Source organism: Vicia villosa, linkage group LG2, assembly GCF_029867415.1.
Source record: "Vicia villosa cultivar HV-30 ecotype Madison, WI linkage group LG2, Vvil1.0, whole genome shotgun sequence".
Taxonomy (NCBI): Eukaryota; Viridiplantae; Streptophyta; class Magnoliopsida; order Fabales; family Fabaceae; genus Vicia; species Vicia villosa.
In genome coordinates, this window is record NC_081181.1 from 60,518,559 (window position 1) to 60,544,351 (window position 25,793).

The 25,793-nt window shown below is 33.9% G+C and overlaps 2 protein-coding genes across 3 annotated transcripts in view; both read left to right on the forward strand.

Annotated features, from left to right (window-relative positions):
- LOC131650884 (WAT1-related protein At3g28100-like) overlaps positions 1–19,239 on the forward strand; it is a 44,330-nt gene extending 25,091 nt beyond the window's left edge. The window contains exons 4-7 of one of the 2 annotated variants that reach the window (XM_058920588.1): positions 13,683–13,914; positions 14,012–14,170; positions 14,387–14,538; positions 14,906–19,239. In XM_058920588.1, the coding sequence (XP_058776571.1) occupies positions 13,683–13,914; positions 14,012–14,170; positions 14,387–14,538; positions 14,906–14,954 (592 nt within the window). In that variant the 3' untranslated portion in view covers positions 14,955–19,239. Of the gene's footprint in view, positions 1–13,682; positions 13,915–14,011; positions 14,171–14,386; positions 14,539–14,625; positions 14,841–14,905 lie in introns of those variants that run through there. The other variant, XM_058920587.1, reaches the window with a different exon arrangement.
- A 4,077-nt stretch (positions 19,240–23,316) lies between these two features.
- On the forward strand, positions 23,317–23,956 carry LOC131649162 (uncharacterized). Its single transcript, XM_058918912.1, has 2 exons — positions 23,317–23,578; positions 23,637–23,956. The coding sequence occupies exons 1-2, from the start codon at positions 23,317–23,319 to the stop codon at positions 23,954–23,956; spliced, it is 582 nt and encodes a 193-aa protein (XP_058774895.1).
- Positions 23,957–25,793: the final 1,837 nt, after the last annotated feature.

Sequence of the window (25,793 nt, forward strand, 5' to 3'; positions counted from 1 at the left end):
TTTCCTTTTGCTTCTTTGCATCCAAGGATATCTGCAACGGGAATAATCTTTTCCTTAGGTACCCACATTTTCTTGGGTCCTTTCTTGTTATTTCTCCTCAAGTTCTGATTGAACTTGGGTTTAGCATGATAATTAACAAGAGGAACATTATGATAATTCTTATTCTGAGTTACATGATATTTCCTAGGTTGTGTCACATGCTTCTTAGTGTGTGTAATGTGAAAGCTTTTAGCATGTGATGTGAGCCTAATATCATGGGAGTGGCCAAACTTGAACTAATCATACAAGGGCTTGTATGTGATTTTCATATCATCTACAGGTTCAAGTTTGTATGGGGTTTCACCCTCATAGCCTATGCCAACTCTCTTGTTTCCACTAACAGCATATATCATAGAGGCAAGTTGACTTCTTCCAATACCTCTAGATAAGAACTTTCTAAAGCTCAAGTCATATTCTTTAAGAATATTGTTCAGACTAGGAGTAGACTTTTCTGAGTCAGAAGAAGATCCAACATCTTTGGATAATTTTAAAACTTTTTCCTTCGATTCAGAATTTTCTACTTCCAGCTTCTTAGTTCCAGATTCAAATAGCTTTTTCAGCTTTTTGTATTTGATACTAAGTTGAGCGTTGAGTTCCAGAAGTTCTGTTAAACTGGAAACTAACTCTTCTCTAGATAGTTCAGAAAATACCTCTTCAGAATCTGAGTCTGATGTAGATTCTGATCCATCATCAACTGTGGCCATAAGACCTTTCTTCTTATGAAACTTCTTCTTGGACTTCTCATTCTAAAGCTTTGGACACTCAAACTTGTATTGTCCTGGCTCATTGCATTCAAAGCACGTGACCTTCTTCTTGTCATATCTTCTGCTTCCAGAAGATTCTCTTTTTTCAAGCCTTTTAAAACTTTTGAAGTTCTTGAACTTCCTATGCTTGCTTTTCCAGAGTTGGCTTACCCTTCTGGAGATCATGGATAGTTCATCTTCTTCTTCAGCCTGAAAAGCGTTAGTGCATTTTTTATTTATATATTTTAATGCAATAGACTTACCTTTCTTCTGAGGTTCATTAGCATCTAGCTCAATTTCATGACTCCTCAGAGCACTGATCAACTCTTCAAGAGAGACTTCATTCAGATTCTTGGCAATTTTGAATGCAGTCACCATCGGACCCCATCTTCTTGGCAAGCTTCTGATGATCTTCTTGACGTGATCAGCCTTTGTGTATCCCTTGTCAAGAACTCTTAATCCAGCAGTTAGAGTTTGAAATCTTGAGAACATTGTTTCAATGTTTTCATCATCCTCCATCTTGAAGGCTTCATATTTCTGGATTAAAGCAAGAGCTTTGGTCTCCTTGACCTGGACATTTCCTTCATGAGTCATTTTCAATGATTCATATATGTCATAGGCAGTTTCTTTGTTAGATATCTTCTCATATTCAGCGTGAGAGATAGCATTCAGCAAAATAGTCCTTGACTTGTGATGATTTTCGAATTGCTTCTTTTGATCATCACTCATTTCTTGTCTTGTCAGCTTTACTCCACTAGCTTTCACAGGATGTTTGTAACCATCCAACAGAAGATCCCATAAGTCACCATCTAAACCAAGAAAGTAACTTTCGAGTTTATCTTTCCAATATTCAAAGTTTTCACCATCGAATACTGGTGGTCTAGTGTAGCCATTGTTTCCATTTCCATTATATTGCTCAGCAGGGCCAGATGTAGATGTATCTTTTTCACCAGCCATTTAAGCTATGTGTTTTTCTCTTCCTGAATCTTTTCTAACATGGTTAAGTGCTTGCGCCTTAGAACCGGCGCTCTGATGCCAATTGAAGGATAGAAAAACACTTAGACAGGGGGGTTTGCATAAGTGTGACTTTAAAAACTCTTAAGATAAAAACAATTGCACAAAGATTTTTATCCTGGTTCGTTGTTAACGAAACTACTCCAGTCCACCCCCTTAGAGTGATTTACCTCAACTGAGGATTTAATCCACTAATCAATCTTGATTACAATGGTTTTCCACTTAGATACCTTCTAAGTCTTCTAGAGTATACTGATCACAACTTGATCACTCTAGGAATTCACTACTTTAACCTTCTAAGTCTTCTAGAGTATACTGATCACAACTTGATCACTCTAGGAACCTTTTACAAATTAATGTAAAACAAATTCTTACAAGAGTATTGAAATGTTTCTTAATAAGCTATAATCACAATTGTGATATTTCGCTTAAGTTCTAAGTTTAAATCTCACTAAGATAATATTACAAATGAAGTGAGGTTGAAGATGAAGTTTGAGAGCTTTTGAATTTGACAGCGTTTATGTATTTTTGCGTAAGAGTTGTGTATTCAGCTTCTCATCAGAACTTCTATTTATAGGCGTTATAAGAAGATGACCGTTGGGAGCATTTAATGTGTGGCGTGATCCGTACAGCTTTGCATTTAATGTTTCACTCTTTTGTCAACTACCTCGAGCCTTGCTTTTCTTGCTTTAACTGACTTTGCCTTTAATAGCTTCTAACTTTCCTTTTGTCAGTCAGCGTAGCCTGTCATCTTGTACTTGCTTCTGATCTGATCTTTGTAGATACAACGTTTGAATAATCAGAGTCAAACAGCTTGGTGCAGAGCATCTTCTTGTCTTCTGACTTTGAAGTGCTTCTAGCGTGATACCATAAGAACTTTAGTGCTTCTACTTCTAAACTCAAGTTCTTCTGATGCTTCATAGACCATGTTCTGATTTTGCTTGACCATCTTCTGGTGTCTTGCGAGAGCATGTTCTGATGTTGCAATCTTGAACCTTCTAAGTCAGTGCTTCTTGCGCTGAATTGTGCATACTCTTTATATATTTTCTGAAATGGAAAATGCATAGGATTAGAGTATCACATTGTCTTATACAAAAGTCATATATAATGTTATCATCAAAACTAAGAATATTGATCAGAATAATTCTTGTTCTAACACCCATCACGAGTTGCTCGAAGGAGTGACAGACGAGCACAAAGTTAATTAGCACCTCATGCCGCCAAGTGTTTCGTTTCTAGTTACCCATTGATCATAACACTCGCCTCTATTGGCCTTGGGTTAAATTATCTCTTACCCAGTTATAAAACACAGAAACTGATGTGTTCTTACGGACTAACTGTATTTAAAGATCAGTCAAAAAAGGATACCACATTTTCCAATATAATAGGGGAATAACAACTTCCACCTCCTACGCTCCTAAAGGGAGTGAGAGAATGGTCCTGACACAAGTAATCTCTATAAATATCTCACCTTTAAAATTTATGAAGAAATACTCTTATTGTACGTTTTCATCGATCTCCGTTAGTTAACTTTAACCATAATCAACAACCCTTAATATTAGAGACGTCCCTTTAAGGCGCCGTCTAAGGTGGGCTATATGCATAGGTCTCTCACATGAGAGACTTTTTTTTCTTTTTTTTTTGGGTTTCAAATCAATCTCAGCCATTGAATAGCCATTGGATATCAAGTGTATAATTATTATCATAGATATCAATCACACACTAAAATACACCCAATATTATATATTAATGGTCACATTGAAAATTTCCATGCTGCAAGTACTTACTAATTGTAACAGTAAATTAAAAGAACAGCTTTTATTTAATTGAATTTTAAACATTACTAAAAAAATTAAAAGAAAAAATTAAATAAAAATTAATTAAGATAGTTTTTAATACAAGGTTTTTTAGAATATTAAAATTTTAAATTGTTACTTAATCAAAATAAGTATAACTATTTTTAATATTAATTTTTATTTATAATATATTTTAAAATAATTATGTGATAACTATGAACTAATTTATAAATAATAAGTATAATATTTATTTACTTAATTGCTTTAATTATGTCATTTGAAATAGTCTAAAAGCAATGAATTTTCAATAATTCAATTTAAAATTGTCTTACAAAAACTTTATTTATATATTTTTTATATTATTGAATCTTTATATCATCTCAATAAATATTCATTACTAGTCAATCAAAATATTTTAAATATAATAAATATTTTTTAATAAATACTACATATTCAATATTTTATAATAATTAAAAGATAATAGAACACAATAAAATATATAAAGGTTTTGTTCATATTAATATTCCATATCAAAGAACTTGTACATTTGTTAAAATATAAATTCACATCCAAGAATGAAGGATGATTCTTACAAATTACAAACTTGTCATAAAAAAATGAAATTAATTTCAATGAGTTGCATATTATAATGACCATCTAAACAAAAATGTGTTGATACTAATTCTTCTATTCTTCAATTCCATCAAAAAGATGCACTCCTCCAGTTGATCTTGATATAATTCTCAACATTCTTAATGTAACAGACAAACACATAGCTAACACTTTAAAAAGAAATTTCTCTACAATACAGATAAATGTTAATACAAATTAATAGAATTAAAATATTAAAAATTTACAACAAAACCTTAACCACGTTGAGAAAGTAAGAAAATTTTACAAGATCTAAACATCAATAGTCATAAAAAATATTAGCAAACTTCAGATCTAAAAGAAATTAGGGTAAAAAAGGGTATTTTTTCAAATGGAATTATGAACTGAACAAAAGAAAAAAAGAATTAACTACTCTTCTGTGAAGAGAAGAAGAAGATCAACAGAAGTTTATTTCCGGCGCCAGTAACAATATTGAAATTGTGAAGATCCAGATGAAACTTCAATCATTAAGATCACAAATTCAAAGTGGAGCTTTCACCGATGGATGTCTGGCACAAATTCAATCCGTAGAAAAACTATGTATGTTGAGAGGAAGAGATTAGTGGTGATGGTGTGGCCATAAAAATCTGAATCATGGCCAAACAAATGGAAGGGGCGGCTAGGGTTAGTGTTTGGGGAAGATGAATTTAAGCGTTGTTGTAGAGAGAGAAATAAAGAAACTTTCTATTTAGTAGTGGAATCAGTTTAAGTGATATATGAAATAATAGTAATATAATAATAATACTAATAATAATAATAATAATAATAATAATAATAATAATAATAATAAAAATAATAATAATAATGACAACAGAATAAATATATAAAAGAAATATATAAAAGTAAATATAAATAAAAGATAACAACAAATATCTATGACATCAAATAAATTGTATAATAATATTTTATTATCATAGAGAAGAGAGAGAATGTGAAGAAATCAAATTAGAGAGAAAGTGAATGTTAGTGGTACATAATATTCTGAAAATGAGAGGGAAAGTTTCAGAAAATGAGAGGGAATGGAAAATAAATGTGGGAAACCTTCAGCATATAATAAGAGGGAAAGGAAAATAATTTCTAAAATTTTAATTTTTTCTAAATTAATTAATAAATTTATACAAAATGGTTAGAATAATGATAAATGATAATGATATTGGTTTTTAATTAAGATAAATGATAATAAAAAATTAAATGGTTAGAATAAATATGTGTTCAAAATCAATCAGTAAAGTTAGTAATTGATATATATATATATATATATATATATATATATATATATATATATATATATATATATATATATATATATATATATATATTTATATATATATATATATATATATATATATATATATATATATATACGAGGAGGGATATATTTATACATAGTCGGACATCATCAGTTCCTTTGTAACACGCTTCGCACATAGTTGACAGTCATCACTTGACTTCCTGACATGGTTAACACATAGTCGGACATCATCAAGTCATCTGTAACATGCTTCGCACATAATTGACCATCATCAGTTGAATCCATGACATGGTTCACACATAGTTTACCATCATCAGTTGAATCACTTACATGGTTCACACATAGTTTATCATCATCACTTGAATCTCTGACATGGTTCACACATAGTTTACCATCATCTGTTGAATTCGTGACATGGTTCACACATAGTTGACCATCATAAGTTGAATCCTTGACATAGTTCACACATAGTTTACCATCATAAGTTGAATCCCTGACATGGTTAACACATGACTTACCATCACCAGTTGAATCCCTGACATGGCTCACACATAGTTGACCATCATCAGTTGAATCTCTGACATGGTTCACACATAGTTTACAATCATCAGTTGAATCCATGACATGGTACACGTATAGTTTACTATCATCAGTTGAATCTCTTACATGGTTCACACATTGTTTACCATCATCACTTGAATCCCTAACATGGTTAACGCATAGTATATCATCATCAGTTGAATCCATGACATGGTTCATCTATAGTTTACCATCATCAGTTGAATCCCTGACATGGATCACACAAAGTTTACCATCATCAGTTGAATCCCTGACATGGATCACACATAGTTTACCATCATCAGTTGAATCCCTGACATGGATCACACATAGTTCGACATCATCAGTTGAATCCATGACATGGATCACACATAGTTCGACATCATCAGATGAATCCGTGACATGTTCCATACATGGTTTACCATCGTCAGTTGAATCCCTGACATGGTAGACACATAGTTCGAATTCATCAGTTGAAACCCTGACATGTTCCCCACATAGTTCGACATCATCAGTTGAATCCCAGACATGGATCACACATAGTTCGACATCATCAGTTGAATCCCTGACAAGGATCACACATAGTTCAACATCATCGGTTGAATCCCTGACATGTTCCACACATAGTTTACCATCGTCAGTTGAATCCCTGACATGGTAGACACATAGTTCGACATCATTAGTTGAATCACTGACATGTTCCACATGTAGTTCGACATCATCAGTTGAATCCCTGACATGGATCACACATAGTTCGACATCATCAATTGAATCTCTCACATGGATCACACATAGTTCGACATAATCAGTTGAATCCCTGACATGGTTCACACATAGTTTACCATCATCAGTTGAATCCCTGACATGTTCCACACATAGTTCGACATCATCAGTTGAATCCCTGACATGGATCACACATAGTTCGACATCATCAGTTGAATCCCTGACGTGTTCCACACATAGTTTACCATCGTCAGTTGAATCCCTGACATGGATCACACATAGTTCGACATCATCAGTTGAATCCCTGACATGTTCCACACATAGTTTACCATCATCAGTTGAATCCCTGACATGTTCCACACATAGTTTACCATCGTCAGTTGAATCCCTGACATGTTCCACACATAGTTCGACATCATCAGTTGAATCCCTGACATGTTCCACACATAGTTCGACATCGTCAGTTGAATCCCTGACATGTTCCACACATAGTTTACCATCGTCAGTTGAATCCCTGACATGTTCCACACATAGTTCGACATCGTCAGTTGAATCCCTGACATGTTCCACACATAGTTCGACATCCTCAGTTGAATCCCTGACATGTTCCACACATAGTTTACCATTGTCAGTTTAATCTCTGACATGGTTCACACATAGTTTACCATCATCAGTTGAATCCCTGACATGTTCCACACATAGTTTACCATCGTCAGTTGAATTCCTGACATGTTTCGCACATAGTTGACATCATCAGTTGAATCCCTGACATGGATCACACATAGTTCGACATCATCAGTTGAATCCCTGACATGTTCCACACATAGTTTACCATCTTCAGTTGAATCCCTGACATGGTAGACACATAGTTCGACATCATCAGTTGAATCCCTGACATGTTCCACACATATTTCGACATCATCAATTTAATCCCTGACATGGATCACACATAGTTCGACATCATAAGTTGAATCCCTGACATGGATCACACATAGTTCGACATCATCAGTTGAATCCCTGACATGGTTCACACATAGTTTACCATCATCAGTTGAATCCCTGACATGTTCCACACATAGTTCGACATCATCAGTTGAATCCCTGACATGGATCACACTTAGTTCGACATCATCAGTTTAATCCCTGACATGTTCCACACATAGTTTACCATCGTCAGTTGAATCCCTGACATGGTAGACACATAGTTCGACATCATCAGTTGAATCCCTGACATGGATCACACATGGTTCGACATCATCATTTGATTCCCTGACATGGTTCTCACATAGTTTACCATCATCAGTTGAATCCCTGACATGTTCCACACATAGTTCGACATCATCAGTTGAATCCCTGACATGGATCACACATAGTTTACCATCATCAGTTGAATCCCTGACATGTTCCACACATAGTGCGATATCATCAGTTGAATCCCTGACATGGACCACACATAGTTCGACATCATCAGTTGAATCCCTAACATGTTCCACACATAGTTTACCATCGTCAGTTGAATCCCTGACATGGTAGACACATAGTTCGACATCATCAGTTGAATCCCTGACATGGATCACAATTATTCGACATCATCTGTTGAATCCCTGACATGGTTCACACATAGTTTACCATCATCAGTTGAATCCCTGGCATGTTCCACACATAGTTCGACATCATCAGTTGAATCCTTGACATGGATCACACATAGATCGATATAATCAGTTGAATCCCTGACATGTTCCACACATAGTTTACCATCGTCAGTTGAATCCCTGACATGGTAGACACATAGTTCGACATCATCAGTTGAATCCCTGACATGGATCACACATAGTTCAACATCATCAGTTAAATCCCTGACATGGATCACTCATAGTTCGACATCATCAGTTGAATCCCTGACATGGTTCACACATAGTTTACCATCATCTGTTGAATCCCTGACATGTTCCACACATAGTTCGACATCATCAGTTGAATCCCTGACATGGATCACACATAGTTCGACATCATCAGTTGAATCTCTGACATGTTCCACACATAGTTTACCATCGTCAGTTGAATCCCTGACATGTTCCACACATAGTTCGACATCATCAGTTGAATCCCTGACATGGATCACACATAGTTCGACATCATCAGTTGAATCTCTGACATGTTCCACACATAGTTTACCATCATCAGTTGAATCCCTGACATGTTCCACACATAGTGCGATATCATCAGTTGAATCCCTGACATGGACCACACATAGTTCGACATCATCAGTTGAATCCCTAACATGTTCCACACATAGTTTACCATCGTCAGTTGAATCCCTGACATGGTAGACACATAGTTCGACATCATCAGTTGAATCCCTGACATAGATCACAATTATTCGACATCATCTGTTGAATCCCTGACATGGTTCACACATAGTTTACCATCATCAGTTGAATCCCTGGCATGTTCCACACATAGTTCGACATCATCAGTTGAATCCTTGACATGGATCACACATAGATCGATATAATCAGTTGAATCCCTGACATGTTCCACACATAGTTTACCATCGTCAGTTGAATCCCTGACATGGTAGACACATAGTTCGACATCATCAGTTGAATCCCTGACATGGATCACACATGGTTCGACATCATCATTTGATTCCCTGACATGGTTCTCACATAGTTTACCATCATCAGTTGAATCCCTGACATGTTCCACACATAGTTCGACATCATCAGTTGAATCCCTGACATGGATCACACATAGTTTACCATCATCAGTTGAATCCCTGACATGTTCCACACATAGTGCGATATCATCAGTTGAATCCCTGACATGGACCACACATAGTTCGACATCATCAGTTGAATCCCTAACATGTTCCACACATAGTTTACCATCGTCAGTTGAATCCCTGACATGGTAGACACATAGTTCGACATCATCAGTTGAATCCCTGACATGGATCACAATTATTCGACATCATCTGTTGAATCCCTGACATGGTTCACACATAGTTTACCATCATCAGTTGAATCCCTGGCATGTTCCACACATAGTTCGACATCATTAGTTGAATCCTTGACATGGATCACACATAGATCGATATAATCAGTTGAATCCCTGACATGTTCCACACATAGTTTACCATCGTCAGTTGAATCCCTGACATGGTAGACACATTGTTCGACATCATCAGTTGAATCCCTGACATGGATCACACATAGTTCGACATCATCAGTTAAATCCCTGATATGGATCACTCATAGTTCGACATCATCAGTTGAATCCCTGACATGGATCACACATATTCGACATCATCAGTTGAATCCCTAACATGGTTCACACATAGTTTACCATCATCAGTTGAATCCTTGACATGTTCCACACATAGTTCGACATCATCAGTTGAATCCCTGACATGGATCACACATAGTTTGATATAATCAGTTGAATCCCTGACATGTTCCACACATAGTTTACCATCGTCAGTTGAATCCCTGACATGGTAGACACATAGTTCGACATCATCAGTTGAATCCCTGACATGGATCACACATAGTTCGACATCATCAGTTAAATCCCTGACATGGATCACTCATAGTTCGACATCATCAGTTGAATCCCTGACATGGTTCACACATAGTTTACCATCATCATTTGAATCCCTGACATGTTCCACACATAGTTCGACATCATCAGTTGAATCCCTGACATGGATCACACATAGTTCGACATCATCAGTTGAATCTCTGACATGTTCCACACATAGTTTACCATCGTCAGTTGAATCCCTGACATGGTAGACACATAGTTCGACATCTTCAGTTGAATCCCTGACATGGATCACACATAGTTCGACATCATCAGTTGAATCCCTGACATGGATCACACATAGTTCGACATCATCAGTTGAATCCCTGACGTGTTCCACACATAGTTTACCATCGTCAGTTGAATCCCTGACATGGATCACACATAGTTCGACATCATCAGTTGAATCCCTGACATGTTCCACACATAGTTTACCATCATCAGTTGAATCCCTAACATGTTCCACACATAGTTTACCATCGTCAGTTGAATCCCTGACATGGTAGACACATTGTTTGACATCATCAGTTGAATCCCTGACATGTTCCACAGATAGTTCGACATCATCAGTTGAATCCCTGACATGTTCCACACATAGTTTACCATCGTCAGTTGAATTCCTGACATATTTCGCACATAGTTGACATCATCAGTTGAATCCCTGACATGGTTCACACATTATTACGGTTATTATATCTATGTGTTGTTATTATTATTACTATTATTATAATTATTTTGGTAATTACTATTATTTTTATTATAATTATGGTTACTATAACTATGTGTTATTATTATTATTATTATTATTATTATTATTATTATAATTAATATTATTATTACTAATATTATTATAATTTTATAATTATTATTATTATTACTATTATTATTATAGGTCAAAATAATTTATTTAAACATTAAAATAATTGTTTTTGAATAAAATAACTAATAATTTAAATGAACGTGAGATTTCTAAATTTATACATAATTTATTTTTTAAATTTAAAAAAATTAAAATTAACGTGAGATTTTTTATTCTACAAAATAAATTTAGCTCAGATTTATTAAGTTAAACTTTATTTATTTTTTAAATTTAAATAAACATCAAGTTTTTAAATAAAAAACAATATTTTTTAAATTTTAAAAAAAATTTAACATGAGATTTTATAAGATAAACATAATTTATTTTTTAAATTAAAAAAAATTATATTTTACAAAATAAATTTAGCGGTCAGATTTATTAAGTTAAACTTTATTTATTTTTTTTAATTTAAATAAACATCAATTTTTTAAATAAAAAACAATAGTTTTTAAAGTTAAAAAAAAATTAAAATTAACGTGAAATTTTTTATGGTAAACATAATTTATTTTTTAAATTAAAAAAAATCAAATTTTACAAAATAAATTTAGCATCAGATTTATTAAGTTAAACTTTATTTATTTATTTTATTCAAATAAACATCAAATTTTTAAATAAAAAACAATATTTTTTATAATTTTAATGTAAATTTTAATTATGCAGTTTTTTTATTATTAATTTTAATTTTACTAGTAATGTTAATATGTAAATGAGGGGTGCATTTTGCAAAGATGATACTACATTACTACTATCTGAATTTGCTACACGCCCATTTTTCATTTTTTTTTCAATTTCTTCAGCATTCAATTAATGCTATAATTATTGGCTGCAAATTTTTTAACTTTTACTGTACCATTCAGACATTGGGAACAGCAAAACACATGAACCAGCATTAAAGAGTTTTATTGTGTGTTTTGGGTACACCATACCATCAGCAACCCCAATTTAATCTAATGGTACCCTAATTTAATCCAATGGCTGAAAAGCATTTAAAACAAAAAAAATAAAAAATGAAGTCTCTCACGGTAAGAGACCTAAACATGTCTCTCACCCTAGCCTGAGCCTCCCTTAGGGTGTGTTTGGTTGTGGAGAGAGTATGAGAAGAGAGAATAAGATAAGAAAGAGTGTGAAAAGAGAGAAAGAGATGAGAAATAGAGTAGATTTTGTATATTGTTTGGTATAGGATAGAAAGAAGAGAAATAGAGAAGAAAGAAGTGCTAGCCATTTATGAAAGTACAAATATGCCCCTAAATAAAAAATGTATTATATAAATATTTATTTAATTTTTATTTAATTTCAATTAATATATTATATTATAATTATAATCAAAATGTTTTTTATTATTAATATGTTTATTTATTTAATTAGTTATATGAATTTATTTTAAGGGATTTAAATTAATAAATCTATTAGTTTTGTCTAAAAAATTAAGAGTCATTCTAAAAGGTATATGACTAATGTACAGCATTATAGACAAGGGCAATAATGTAATTGGATAAAATATGAGTTATCAGTGTTCCTTTCTTCGCTGTTTAGCAAAGAGTGAAAAATGGTGTGGGCCCCATCAATATTATATCTCTCTTCTCAACTTCTGCGCATTCCAAACAAGAGAAATAAAGCCTTTCTCTTGTACTTCTCTCTTAGACATCTCTCTCTTCACATGTTCTCCTATAACAAACACACCCTTAAAGACATGTATACTTTTATGGTACGTTTTTAATAAGTAAAATAACAAATTTTAGTATTGATAAGTCAAAAGTAGTATTATTGATCAAATCATGATGGTTTGCAGAATTTAGTCTTATCACACTACTGAAATGAATATTGTGTAATCTCCTTTTTTGAGTGGTCGTGACGTTTTACATCCGCCTTAGTGTTTTCTATTTCAAAATATGTTTCATCCAAGATAATGTGTAATCTCTTTTTTGGGTGGTGATGACGCTTTACGTACAACTTAGTGTTCTCTATTTCAAAATATGTTTCATTCTCTATTTCAAAATATGTTTCATTAGTCCTATATGTACTTGAGTAACTTTCTTTTGCAATTTTTCCTTTCTTTATTTAGTGGGGCTATCAACATAATTGATCTTTAATGCACAATCATATTCTTCTATTGCAATTTGGGAGTTGGTCTAAAGTCTTTTTTACCATAATAAATCTATTAGATTTAAAAAGAATAACCGGACTCATACTCAACTAGGTTTATACGAGTTTAATTTACTACCAATTAAAGAGAGTTTGTTTGTCTATTAATCATTTGTCTTGTAGATTTTAAGTTGTCATGTAATTTATTTTTAAAAATATAATTAAGGAACGTAATAATGAAATATAGTTGATTATGTGGACCAATATAACTCCAATCATAGTTAAAGAAATACCACATAAAGCCCCTATATGATATTTTATCTAATATCTTTTAATTCCAGTGGCTCAAATAATAATATATTCTCAAATTAATGGTTTAGGATTGAAAAAATAAATTGGAGACATTATAGCAGCCAAGCTAAAGTGATAGGAACTATAGCATCAATGGGTGGAGCATTTGTTGTCATATTGTACAAAGGTCCACCACTCTTTAACATACATTCATCAAGTTCTTACAACTCACTTCAATTTTCACCAAACTTCAACTGGATTTTGGGAGGTTTGTTAAATGCTGGGGATTCATTAGTTTCATCCATGTGGTACATATATCAGGTTGTGATAATTATGTACCATTTTACATCTATTTTTTGAGTAATGTGTTTTTTTTTTAATGTTAATTGACTCTTCATTTTCTTCTTGTTTATTTTAGGTTTCATTAACAAAGAAATACCCTGCTGTAATAGTCATAGTCTTCTTTCAAGTACTTTTCACAACAATTCAATCCGGAGTATATGCTTTAATTGTGGTTAGAGATCCAAGTGCATGGGAACTTAAGCTTGATATGGGGCTGGTTGTCATTTTTTACCAGGTAATTATTGATTATCGTCTTTAAACAAAAGATTAATATTCTCTTTGGTCTTATTTATAGTAAAAATTTTACTTTTTAGATACATCTAAAAAACAATGTATCTGATATGTATATTATTTAGATGCATTAGTTACTCAATTTATCTAAAAAGCAAATTTTTTCTTATAAAAAAGACCATAGGAATTAGTATATTATTAATTAAGATTAATTAAACAGGCAATAGGTGCAATAGGAGTTCGATATTGCTTACAAACATGGTGCGTACAAAGAGCTGGTCCTCTATTTTGTGCAATGTTCAAACCAATAGGAATCATATTCACTGTTTTCTTGGGTTTTATTTTTCTTGGAGATGACTTTTATCTTGGAAGGTGAATATTCATAACTATTAACTATTCAATTAAATGTAATTTTTTCACTTTACATTTTGAATATATTTTGTAAATGTCTCTTTGCAGTTTGATTGGTGCGATTATAATAGTGGTAGGATTTTATGCCGTGCAATGGGGGAAAGCTTCAGAAGAGAAAGTTGAGAGAGGGATTGAAAACTTAGAGATGCCGTGCAATGATGTTCCATTGTTACAAAATAAAACATGATTTAATTTTATATATAAATAATTAAAACACAATTTCTATAGTGCATATTTCAATATATCTCTTTGTATTAGTTAAACAGTTTAGTAGTCTTCTGCTTTAAGAATGTCCCATCTGATTGATTTGTTGATGGTTTTTTTATAGGAATGTGGGATCGGCCTCCAAACATCTTTTTGAAAGGATCTTTGGGTAGAAACCTCCTCTTTTAAGAATAAGCTCAGTAGGAGATATTGGCCTGATGACAAATGGGAATCTTGTTTAGGATCCAAGTGGATGTGGAATCATATAGGAGATGGTGTTTTCTCAGCTGCTCATGCTTACATTCAATTGGATATTCTTAATCCTTATTTGTTTTCTGAGCTGGTTAAGAATTCGACACTCTCCTTAATCTAGATTAAATGGGCTCTTCAAAGGTGGTGGGTTTTTCTTATCAACTTATGCAAGATAGACTCCCTTCTAGGAAAATCCCGCTTGTAGTGGTATAAACCGCTCTTTAATTCCCAAAGGTTGTTACATTCTAGGGAAACTTGACTCACTTGATTCAAAACCCTTGGGGAGCTATAAATATATCAGTACCGTGATATTGAAAGGGATAACCAATAACAAAATGAAATATACCTATACAACAGCTTCTCACCTCACGTGAGCTAGCTCTCAATATCCTAACAACCTTAAAACCTCTAACAACCCTTATCCACTAGGGATTGTTCTATATATTGTACTTTTATCTAGTGCAACTGACACCCACTGTGGGGCCGCAGTAAAATTGACCTGGGCCACACATATATCATCATATCACAAGTTTCTATCACCATCTTCCCTCGAGGAAGTCTGACCAATGTTCCAAGGAGAACACTAATACCATCGTTGGAGATTTCGCTAGAGGGAGATAATCTAGTTCCTCATGGAGAAGATATGTTCGTCACGTGTTAGAAGTTAACATCACACCCTTAAAACTCTTCAGCATCTTTGGTACAAAATGAGATCCGATAATCACATTTTCGAGAGAAAACTTTGTAGGCTTACTCCCCTATAACAATAATCACATGGTCATCACGATTCAACACGCAGACTAGGATGTGAAACGAGTATTATTCAACTCTTGAAGATCCATAAACATTCTACTATAGAGTACCTTGCAGGGGCTCCAGGTAGATCCCCAAAATATTGGATCGTTATAAGGATCCCTGATCGGTGTGTCACGCGATCAAGTACAGGTCAAAGGCTACATCTCCCTTAGAACTACACTTGGCTCAGGGGCGAGCTTTTGGGCCATAAAAGTAAAGTATCTCATATTATACGCCATGTCCTCCTACACCATCATCCCGAGGAGACTCACCCTAAATCTATTTATGGCATTCTTGTCCACATACCATCTAAATATCCATTTCCTAATGAGCGTGTTGTTAGAACAAGATTTGATTCTACATTTAATCTCTAAGTTTTGATGATAACAATACGTATATTTTATATATAACAATTTGTGTACTCTAATAGTTTCTCAAGTGTGCAAATATAATATTTTATTTGATTCTGGATAGTTATCTGGAAAGATCATCAGAATCAGCGCTAGCACACCTTAGAAGAACTATTCATCCATTTCTAAAGAAACATCAGCAGTTCTGAAGGATGTTGAATCTTCTCTAGAAAGGATCTCCATGTGTTTCTAAGATAAGTTACTTTTCCATATCAGAAATAAATATTTCCAACTCAGATAAGCTTTTGCTTCCAGCTCGGAAATCCAGATTTGTTATTCAAATAAGCTTTTGCATTCAACTTTTAAGACAAGATTTTGACTCGGAAGAATCTGATACTCTTGAACGATTCACGTAACATGATCTATTCTACACTCTCACTACTTCAGATCAGAAGTATATCTTTTAGAAGGAATGATCAGAAACTTGCACAAGAATATCAATGCTACAACAATACAATACTAATTCCACTATGGTGCAACATTTGTATGAATTGTGTGCTATTTGTCTCCCAGGATCTCATAGAAGCCGTTATGGCATATGTATTGAAAGTGAAATTTTGTCCTTCTCAACAGTCTACTTTTTAGGGCTATATATAAAAGCACTACTCCTTTGAAGAATTTTCTAATTTGTTGAATTACGGAACATATACATCAACGTGAAAGAGAAAGAAACTTGAGAGATACTATTCAAAACACTCCAAAGAGAGATATTTACTTCAAGAGAATCTCAAGAACACAAAGAGTTGTTGCTCATTATTTGTGTGTAAACATTTGTTCCTAAACATTGTTTCATTGGCTTATTTAGAAGCACTATTGGTAAACACTTTCTTTTTGTAAATCTTTTGAGATTTGTTTTCCTCAAGTGACTAGGTTGTTAGTCTGTATATTTGAGAGGGCTAAGGTGTCTTTATAGACTTTTAGAGTTTGTGTGTAATATTTCAAGATTAGTGGATTAAGTTCTTTTTGAAGGCAAAATCACCTTGACGGGTGGACAAGATTAGCCTTGTTTAAGGTGAACTTGTATAAACCAAAAGTGTATTTCTTCCTCCTTTCTTATCTTGTCTATCTTGATTGTTTGAGTGAATAGGACTTCTAAAAGAAAAAGTTTTGAAAACCCAATTTAAACCCCCTTTCTTGTGTTTTTCGCAACCTTCAATTGGTATGAGAGCTTCGGCTCTGTTATTGATTTTCTAATCAAACACTCAACTATGTAGAGAGGTCCGGTGTGAGAAAAACTTCTGTGGCTGCTGCGAACACAAACAAAACAAATAGTTACAATGCTAAACCTCATGTCTTTGATGGAGAAAAATTTGAGTACTGGAAAGATAAAATAGAAAGCTTCTTTCTAGTATATGACATAGATCTTTGGGATATTGTCACAAATTTTTATGAGGTACTTATATCTGCTATTGGTATTCCCATTCCCAAAAACACAATGAATGATGAACAGAAGCATGAGTTCAAGAATCACCACAAATCCAGAACCATTATTCCCAACGTTGTCTCGTACAATGAATATAAAAAAATTACAAATAAGATACATCAAAGGATATTCTTGATTCGTTAAGAATGATGCATGAAGGTGATTCTCAAGTCAAGGAAACTAAGGCTCTTTCCTTAATCCAAAAATACAAGGTTTTCAAGATGAAAGAAGAAGAAACAGTTGAGACTATGTTCTCAAGGTTTTAAACCTTAGTAGCATGACTTAAAGTTTTGGACAAAGGTTACACTATAGCTGATCATGTCAAAAAGATCATTAGAATCCTTCCCAAGAAATGGAGACCAATGGTTACTGCGTTAAAGCTATCTAAGGATATGAATAACATAACTCTTGAGGAGTTAGGTAGCTCTCTCAGAAGTCATGAAATAGAGCTAGAAGAAGATGAGCCTTAGAAAAGAGGAGAATTTGTTGCTCTAAAATCCAGATCAGAAAGAACCAATTCAGAAAATAACAAAGCCTTCCAAGCTGAAGAAGTGGAGAATTCTAACAATGAAGTTTCTGATAATGAAGATGAATTATCACTTCTGTCCAGAAGATTCAAGCAACTCTGAAAGAAAACATAAAACAACTTCCGAGGATCCATAAACATAGGAGATTGTCCAGAAACATCTGTTAAAGGAAGAGAGAGTAAGGAAGTTATGTGCTACGAGCGCAAGGAGCCTATACACTACAGAAATGAATGTCCAAAGCTTAAGAAAGAAAGCACTAGAAAATAAAGCTTTAGAAAAGGAAGTTTCAATGACAAGAAGATGGGTCTCGTGGCAACATGGGATAACTCTGACTCTGAGGTATTAGAATCCGATTCAAATGAGGAGCATGCCAACATAGCATTCATAGGTACCACGTCAGAAGGAAACACTGCAGAAACTAAGTCTGACTCATAACAGGTATATTCTGAACTTTCTCGTCCTGGATTAGAATTATATATTTCTATTTCTCTAAATAGGTATTAGAGGCTTCAACAAAAATTCAAGAAGCTTCAGAAGGTTCATGAATATGAAATTGAAGAGTATGGTAAGCTAGAGAAAGAGGTTTCTGAACAAAAAAGAAACAATTTTATTTTAGAAAAAAAATGATTTTCTGAACAAAAAGTGTATAAGACTGGAAGAAACTCTTTCTAAAGCTCCTCCATCTTCTGTAGAAACTCTTTTCTGAACAAAAAGTGTATAAGACTGGAACAAAAAGTGTATATTACAGATATCTTATGTAGTAGAGTCAAAACACCAGTCATGGTACATGGACTCTGGATGCTCGTGTCACATGATCTGAAGAAAGCTTATGTTCCAAAACTTGGAACTTAGAGACACTGGATATGTAGGTTTCGGAGGAAACCAGAAAGGAAGAATCAAAGGATTTGGAACAGTTGGTATTGGATCTCTTCCTTCTATATCTAATGTACTTTATTTTGAAGTATTAATACATAATTTGTTATCTATAATACAATTAAGTGATAATGGTTATGACATTATTTTTAATAAAAAATGTGTAAGGCTGTTAGTCAGAAAGATGACACAATTCTCTTCACTGGAAAGAAGAGAAATAACATTTATAAAATTAATCTTTCTGAGCTCAAAAATCAAAATGTAAAATGCTTAATGTATGTTAATGAAGAGTAGTGGGTGTGACATAGACGCTTGGGTCATATTAGCATGAGAAAGGTATCTCAGCTGAATAAACTTGAGTTAGTCAGAGGCCTACCTAAGCTGAAGTTTACTTCAGATGCTCTTTTTAAAGCATGTCAAAAAGGCAAGTTTTCTAAAACTTCTTTCAAATCTAAAAATGTTGTTTCTACCTCCAGGCCTTTGGAGCTTCTACACATTGACTTGTTCGGACCAGTTAAAACTACATCAGTTAATGGTAAGAAGTTTGGACTTTTCATAGTAGATGGCTATAGTGGTTGGACATGGGTATTATTTCTAAGGCACGAGGATGAGTCACATTCTGCATTTACTAATTTTTATTCTAAAGTGAAGAGTCAGAAGGGATCATGGTGGCGAGTTTGAAAATAAACAGTTTGAGGAGTTATTTGATTCTAATGGCATATCCCATGATTTCTCCTGTCCTAAAACTCCAAAATAAAATGGAGTTGTAGAAAGGAAGAATGAGACACTACAAGAAATGGCCAGAACCATGATCAACGAAACTAATGTGGCTAAGCACTTATGGGCAGAAGTTGTGAATAAAGCATGTTATATTTAGAACAGAGTCACTATTAGACTTATTGTGGAGAAGACTCCTTATGAATTTCGTAAGGGAAGAAAATTCAATATTTCTTATATCCATCCTTTTGGATGTAATTATTTTATTTTGAACACTAAATATTATCTGAATAAGTTTGATTCTAAAGGATAAAAGTGTATTATGTTGGGATACTCAGAACACTCTAAAGGCTATAGAGTATATAAGACAGAAACACGTATTGTGGAAGAATCAATTCATGTTATATTTGATGATAAGTTTGACTTAGAAAATTCAAAGCTGTTTGAAAACTTTGCAGATCTAGAAATAACATTTGTAGGTTCTGGAGAAAAGGCTAACGATTTCGAGACAAATATTCCAATAGAAAGAATTATACATCAGAAGCATCTAAATGTCCATCAGTCCAGAAAAGGCAAAGACAAAATATTTCTGAAGATTTGATTTTGTGAGATAAAGCTAAACCTGTCAGAACATGATATTTCTTTAAACCAGTTGAAGAAATGAATGGATTCTGGAAATGTAAGAAGAGATAAATCAGTTCTCCAGAAATGATGTTTGGGATCTAGTACCTAAGCCTAAAGGAACTCATATTATTAGAACAAAGTGGGTCTTCAGAAACAAACTAAATGAGAAAGGTGAAGTCATCAGAAACAAAGCACGATTAGTTGCAAAAGGTTATAGTCAACAAGAAGGTATTGACTACAATGAAACCTTTTCTCCATTGCCAGGTTAGAATCTATTCACCTTCTAATCTCATTTGATGTCAATAATGATATAATCTTCTATCAAATGGATGTCAAAAGTGTGTTTCTGAATGGATACATTTCTGAAGAAGTGTTTGTACACCAACCTCCAGGTTTTGAATGTACCAAGTTTCCACAACATGTTTTTAAAATCAAGAAATCACTGTATGGTCTGAAGCAAGCTCATAGAGCTTGGTATGATAGACTAAGTGTTTTTCTCATAGAAAATGATTTCTCTAGAGGCAAGGTGGACATTACACTCTTCTGTAAAAATTTCAAAAACAATCTAATGATATGCCAAACTTACATATATGACATTATTTTTTGCTCTACTAATTCTTCAGTGTGCCAATAATTTTTTAAGCTAATGCCGACTGAGTTTGAAATGAGCTTAATGCAAGAATTAAAATACTTTCTGGAATTCAAATAAATCAAACTTTAGAAGTTACATATATTCATCAAAGCAAATATACAAAAGAACTTCTTAAGAAATTTGATATGTCAGTAGCAAACCAGCAAATACTCCTATGCATCCTACATGTATTCTGGAGAAAGATGAGGTAAGCACAAAGGTTTGTCAAAAGCTCTATAGTGATATGATTGTCTCTCTTCTACATATGATTGATTCTCGTCCATATATTATATTTAGTGTATGTTTATGCGCTCACTTTCAATCAGATCCAAGGGAAACTCACTTAATAGTGTAAGAACAAGATTGGTTCTGCATCTGGCCTTGAGTTTTGATGATAGCTTTACATTTTATCTTAAGGAACAATTGAATACAATAAAAGTTTATTTCTAGTGTGTGGCTTTTGTCCTGCAGGTCCTGACTCTAGTAAGAAGGCGTGTGATGTCATCAAGTTTTAAATTCAACACTCTTGAAGAATACTAGTGTTGTGTTACAATGGAAGTCAAGATTATGAAATGCTACTTCTACAACGGTTATGAGGAACGTTAGTACAAGAGCTTTTTATTGTGACATACAAAGGATGCTTTGGAGGCCTTCTAAAGCTTTGCTTTTGTGTCCCATGTTTTGAAAATGCTGAAGACGAGGTTCTGCTGAACAAGTTCTAAAGATCTAAAGACACCGCTTCTAAAGACCAAGTGCTGAAGACTCTAAAGACAAGGTTCTGCTGAATAGGTTCAAAAGACTCAAAGACTTAGGTTTTGAAGACTCAAGTTCTGATCATCTACAACATGCTTCAATTAACATTCAATTAGAAGCCTCTAAAGACTTAGAAGATCAAGAACGGCTTGCGTGTGATGGTGAATATAAAAGTACTAACGTAAAATGTGACCTCTACTCTTATAGGGTGGTGTAAGGACAGTCCAACCTATAATTGTTATATACAATTCCACTCATGACTGTTGGGGACTTTACAACTGTACTTTGCTTTCCTATTCTACCCTCCAATTGATTTATCCTTCTCTATAAAGGAAGCCAATGGAAGAATTTGAAATCAATGAATTAGTTCTACAAAACTACACCAAACTGCTGCATAAACTCTGTTCGAGATATTCTTTGTATAGTTTTGTATTTTTAGCAAGGAGCTTTTGTTCGTATCTTACTTAGCAACACTTTTATGCTGCTGTATTAAACATCGTGTAATCTACTTATTAGAAGCATATTTGTAGTACACACTTATAATCACCCTAAAGATCATTTGAACTTATTCGTGTTGTCATCTAGGTTGATCAAAAGCATATTGTGGTTGTTTCCTTGAGAGACTAGGGTTAGTCAAAAGTCTCAAAAAGATAGTGGCTGTGGTCATTGTGGTTGTGTGTAATTAGTTTGGTTATAGTGGATTAAGTCCTTATTGAGAAGATGAGATCACCTTGGTGGGTAGACGGGAGTAACTTCGTTAATAGTGAACCTGGATAAAAATAGCTGAGTCATTTACTTTTATTCACTTGTTAACCTTGTGCTTTTGAGTTGCAAAATCATTAAATTTGGTGCAACCCAATTAAACCCTCCTTTCTTGTGTTTCTCTAACCTTCTATTGGTATCAGAGCTCTGGTTCTGGTTTAATACACTTAATCGTGTTAGATAAAGATCCAGATATTTTTTTAGAAACACTATAGTTAATCCACCACCTGCACCAATTATCAATGAAAGAGAACACTATAATGATAAAACTCCAACCTTTGATGGAGAAATATTTGATTACTGGAAAGATAGAATAGAAAGTTTCTTTCTCAGTTATGATAATGATCTATGGGATATGGTAGCCGATGGTTACGAACATCTTGTTGATGATAAAAGAAACAAGGTAGAAAGAAGAAGTGTGAGCGACCAACAAAAGAAAGAATATAAGAATCATCACAAAGCTAGAACCGTTATTCTTAATGAGATTTCTTATAAAGAACATGAAAAGATAACAAATAGAGACTCTACTAAGTCTATATTTGATTCTCTGATAATGACTCATGAGAGCAACATTCAAGTAAAAGAGACCAGGGCTCTTTCATTAATAAAAAATATAAAGCTTTCAAGATGGAAGAAGCTGAAATAATTGAAAATATGTTTTCAAGATTCCAAACGCTTCTTGCAGGACTTAGAGTCCTAAACAAAGGGTATTCTACTTTAGATCATGTAAAGAAGATTATCAGAAGCTTGCTAACCAAATGGAGGCCAATGGTAAGTTCTCTCAAACTTGCCAAGGATATGAACAACACCTCCCTTGAAGAACTTATAAGCTCTTTAAGAAGTCACGAGATAGAGTTGGAACAAGATGAACCTCAGAAAGGAGGAGAATCTATTTCTCTAAAGCGCGTCAAAAAGTCTAGAAAGACTAAAGCTCTTCAAGCTGAAGAGGAAGAAGAATCACTAGAAGATTTTGATGGAGAAGATGAGTTGTCACTCCTCTCCAGAAGAGTTGTCACCCCTCTCCAGAAGAGTTAATCAACTCTGGAAGAATAGGCAAGGCAGTAAGTTTGGAGAAAATGAAAGGACAGGTGGTCGCTTCAATTCTTCATCTGGGCTAAACAAGTCTGGTAGCAGAGATATTTTCTGCTACAAGTGTAATGAGCAAGGTCACTTCAAGAATGAGTGCCCAAAGCTTCAGAAGGAGAATCCTAAGAAGAAAATTGTCAAAATAAAGAACAAAGGTCTAAAGGCAATTAGAGATTCTTATGATTCTTCAGAAGAGGAATCGGAAGAGGAACTTGCTAACATTACTCTGATGGCTCATGTTGGATCCTCTGATATAAATATCCATTCAGAAGATGAAGACAATTCTAAGTCAGAATCAAAAGAAACCTCCGTATCTATTTAACTAAAGCACCAGTCATGGTACTTTGATTATGGATGTTCTCGACACATAACAGGAAGAAGATATATGTTCCAAAGTATAAAACTTAAGCCTGGAGGCGTCGTTGGCTTCGGAGGTGAACAAACAGGAAAAATTATAAACTCTTGAACTATAGGTAATGACTCTCTTCCCTCTATAGCTAATGTTTTACTTGTTGATGGTCTAATGCATAATCTTCTATTTATAAGTCAACCGAGTGACAGTGGTTATGATATCATCTTCAATCAAGAATCTTGTAAAGTTGTTAGTCAAAGGATGGCTTTATCATATTCAATGGAAAAAGGAAAAACAACATTTATAAGATTAGACTTTCTGAGCTTAAGAAACAAAACGTAAAATGTCTTATGTCTGTCAATGAAGAGCAATGGACCTGGCACAGACATTTGGCCAAGTTAGTATGAGAAGAAAATCTCAGCTGAACAAGCTTGGTATAGTCAAAGGCCTTCCTAATATGAACTTCTCTTCAGAAGCTCTTTGCGAAGCATGTCATAAGGGCAAGTTCTCAAAATCTTCTTTTAAAGAAAAAAATGTTGTTTCTTCTTCCAGACCATTGGAGCTTATGCGCATTGATCTCTTTGAACCAGTGAAAATTGCGTCAATCAATGGAAAGAAGTATTGATTAGTTATTGTTGATGACAATAGTAGATGGACTTTGGTGAAGTTTCTTTGACATAAGGATGAGTCATATTCAGCATTTACCACATTCTATAACCAAGTACAAAATGAGATGAGTCTCAAAATTGTCAAGGTTAGAAGTGACCATGGTGGAGAATTCGAGAACAATCAGTTTAAGAAGTTGTTTGAGGAGAACGGCATTTCCCATGATTTCTCTTGTTATAGAACTCCATAGCAAAATGGAGTTGTGGAAAGGAAAAACAGAACTCTACAAGAAATGGTCGGGACCATAATCAATGAAACCAACATTGTAAAACACTTCTGGGCAGAGGCTGTAAACATGGCGTATTACATTCAAAACAAGGTATCTATAAGACCCATTATGGGTAAGACACCCTATGAGATATGGAAAAACAAGAAGCTCAATATTTCTTACTTTCTTCCTTTTGGATGCCCTTCTTTCATCCTAAATACTAAAGAGAATCTCAACAAGTTTGATTCTAAAGGTCAAAATTGTATCATGTAGGGATATTCTGAATGCTCAAAAGGTTATAGAGTATACAACAATAAGACACTTATAGTTGAAGAATCAATCTATGTTAGATTTGACGATAAACTTGACCCTGAAAAGTCAAAGCTAGATGAAAAGGTTGTAGATATAGAAATTACCCATTATGGCACTGAAGGTAATGAAGCTGCTATTGAAGGACATGAAATCAAAGATTCAAAAGATGCTCAACCAGTAGCTACTGAAACACATACACCTCTGAGGAAGCATAGACAAAGATTATCTAACTATGAAGAATTAATTTTGGGAGACAAGGCTGAACATGTTAGAACTAGATCGTCCTTCAAGCCTTCAAAAGAAGTGCTTCTAGGCTTATTGTCCTTAATAAAGCCCATATTTATTGATGAAGCGCTGCTAGACAAAGATTGGATTCTAGCTATGCAGGAAGAACTAAATCAGTTCTCTGTAAATGACGTTTGGGATCTAGTATCTTGACCCAAATAAGCTCACTTAATTGGAACCAAATGGTTCTTCATAAAAAACTCAATGAGAAGGATGACAAGGTAAGGAACAAGGCTTGACTGGTTGCACAAGGATATAGTCAGCAAGATGGATTAATTATACCGAAACCTTTGCACCAACTGTAACACCCCTTACTAACCCCGCGGCAATTTAAAA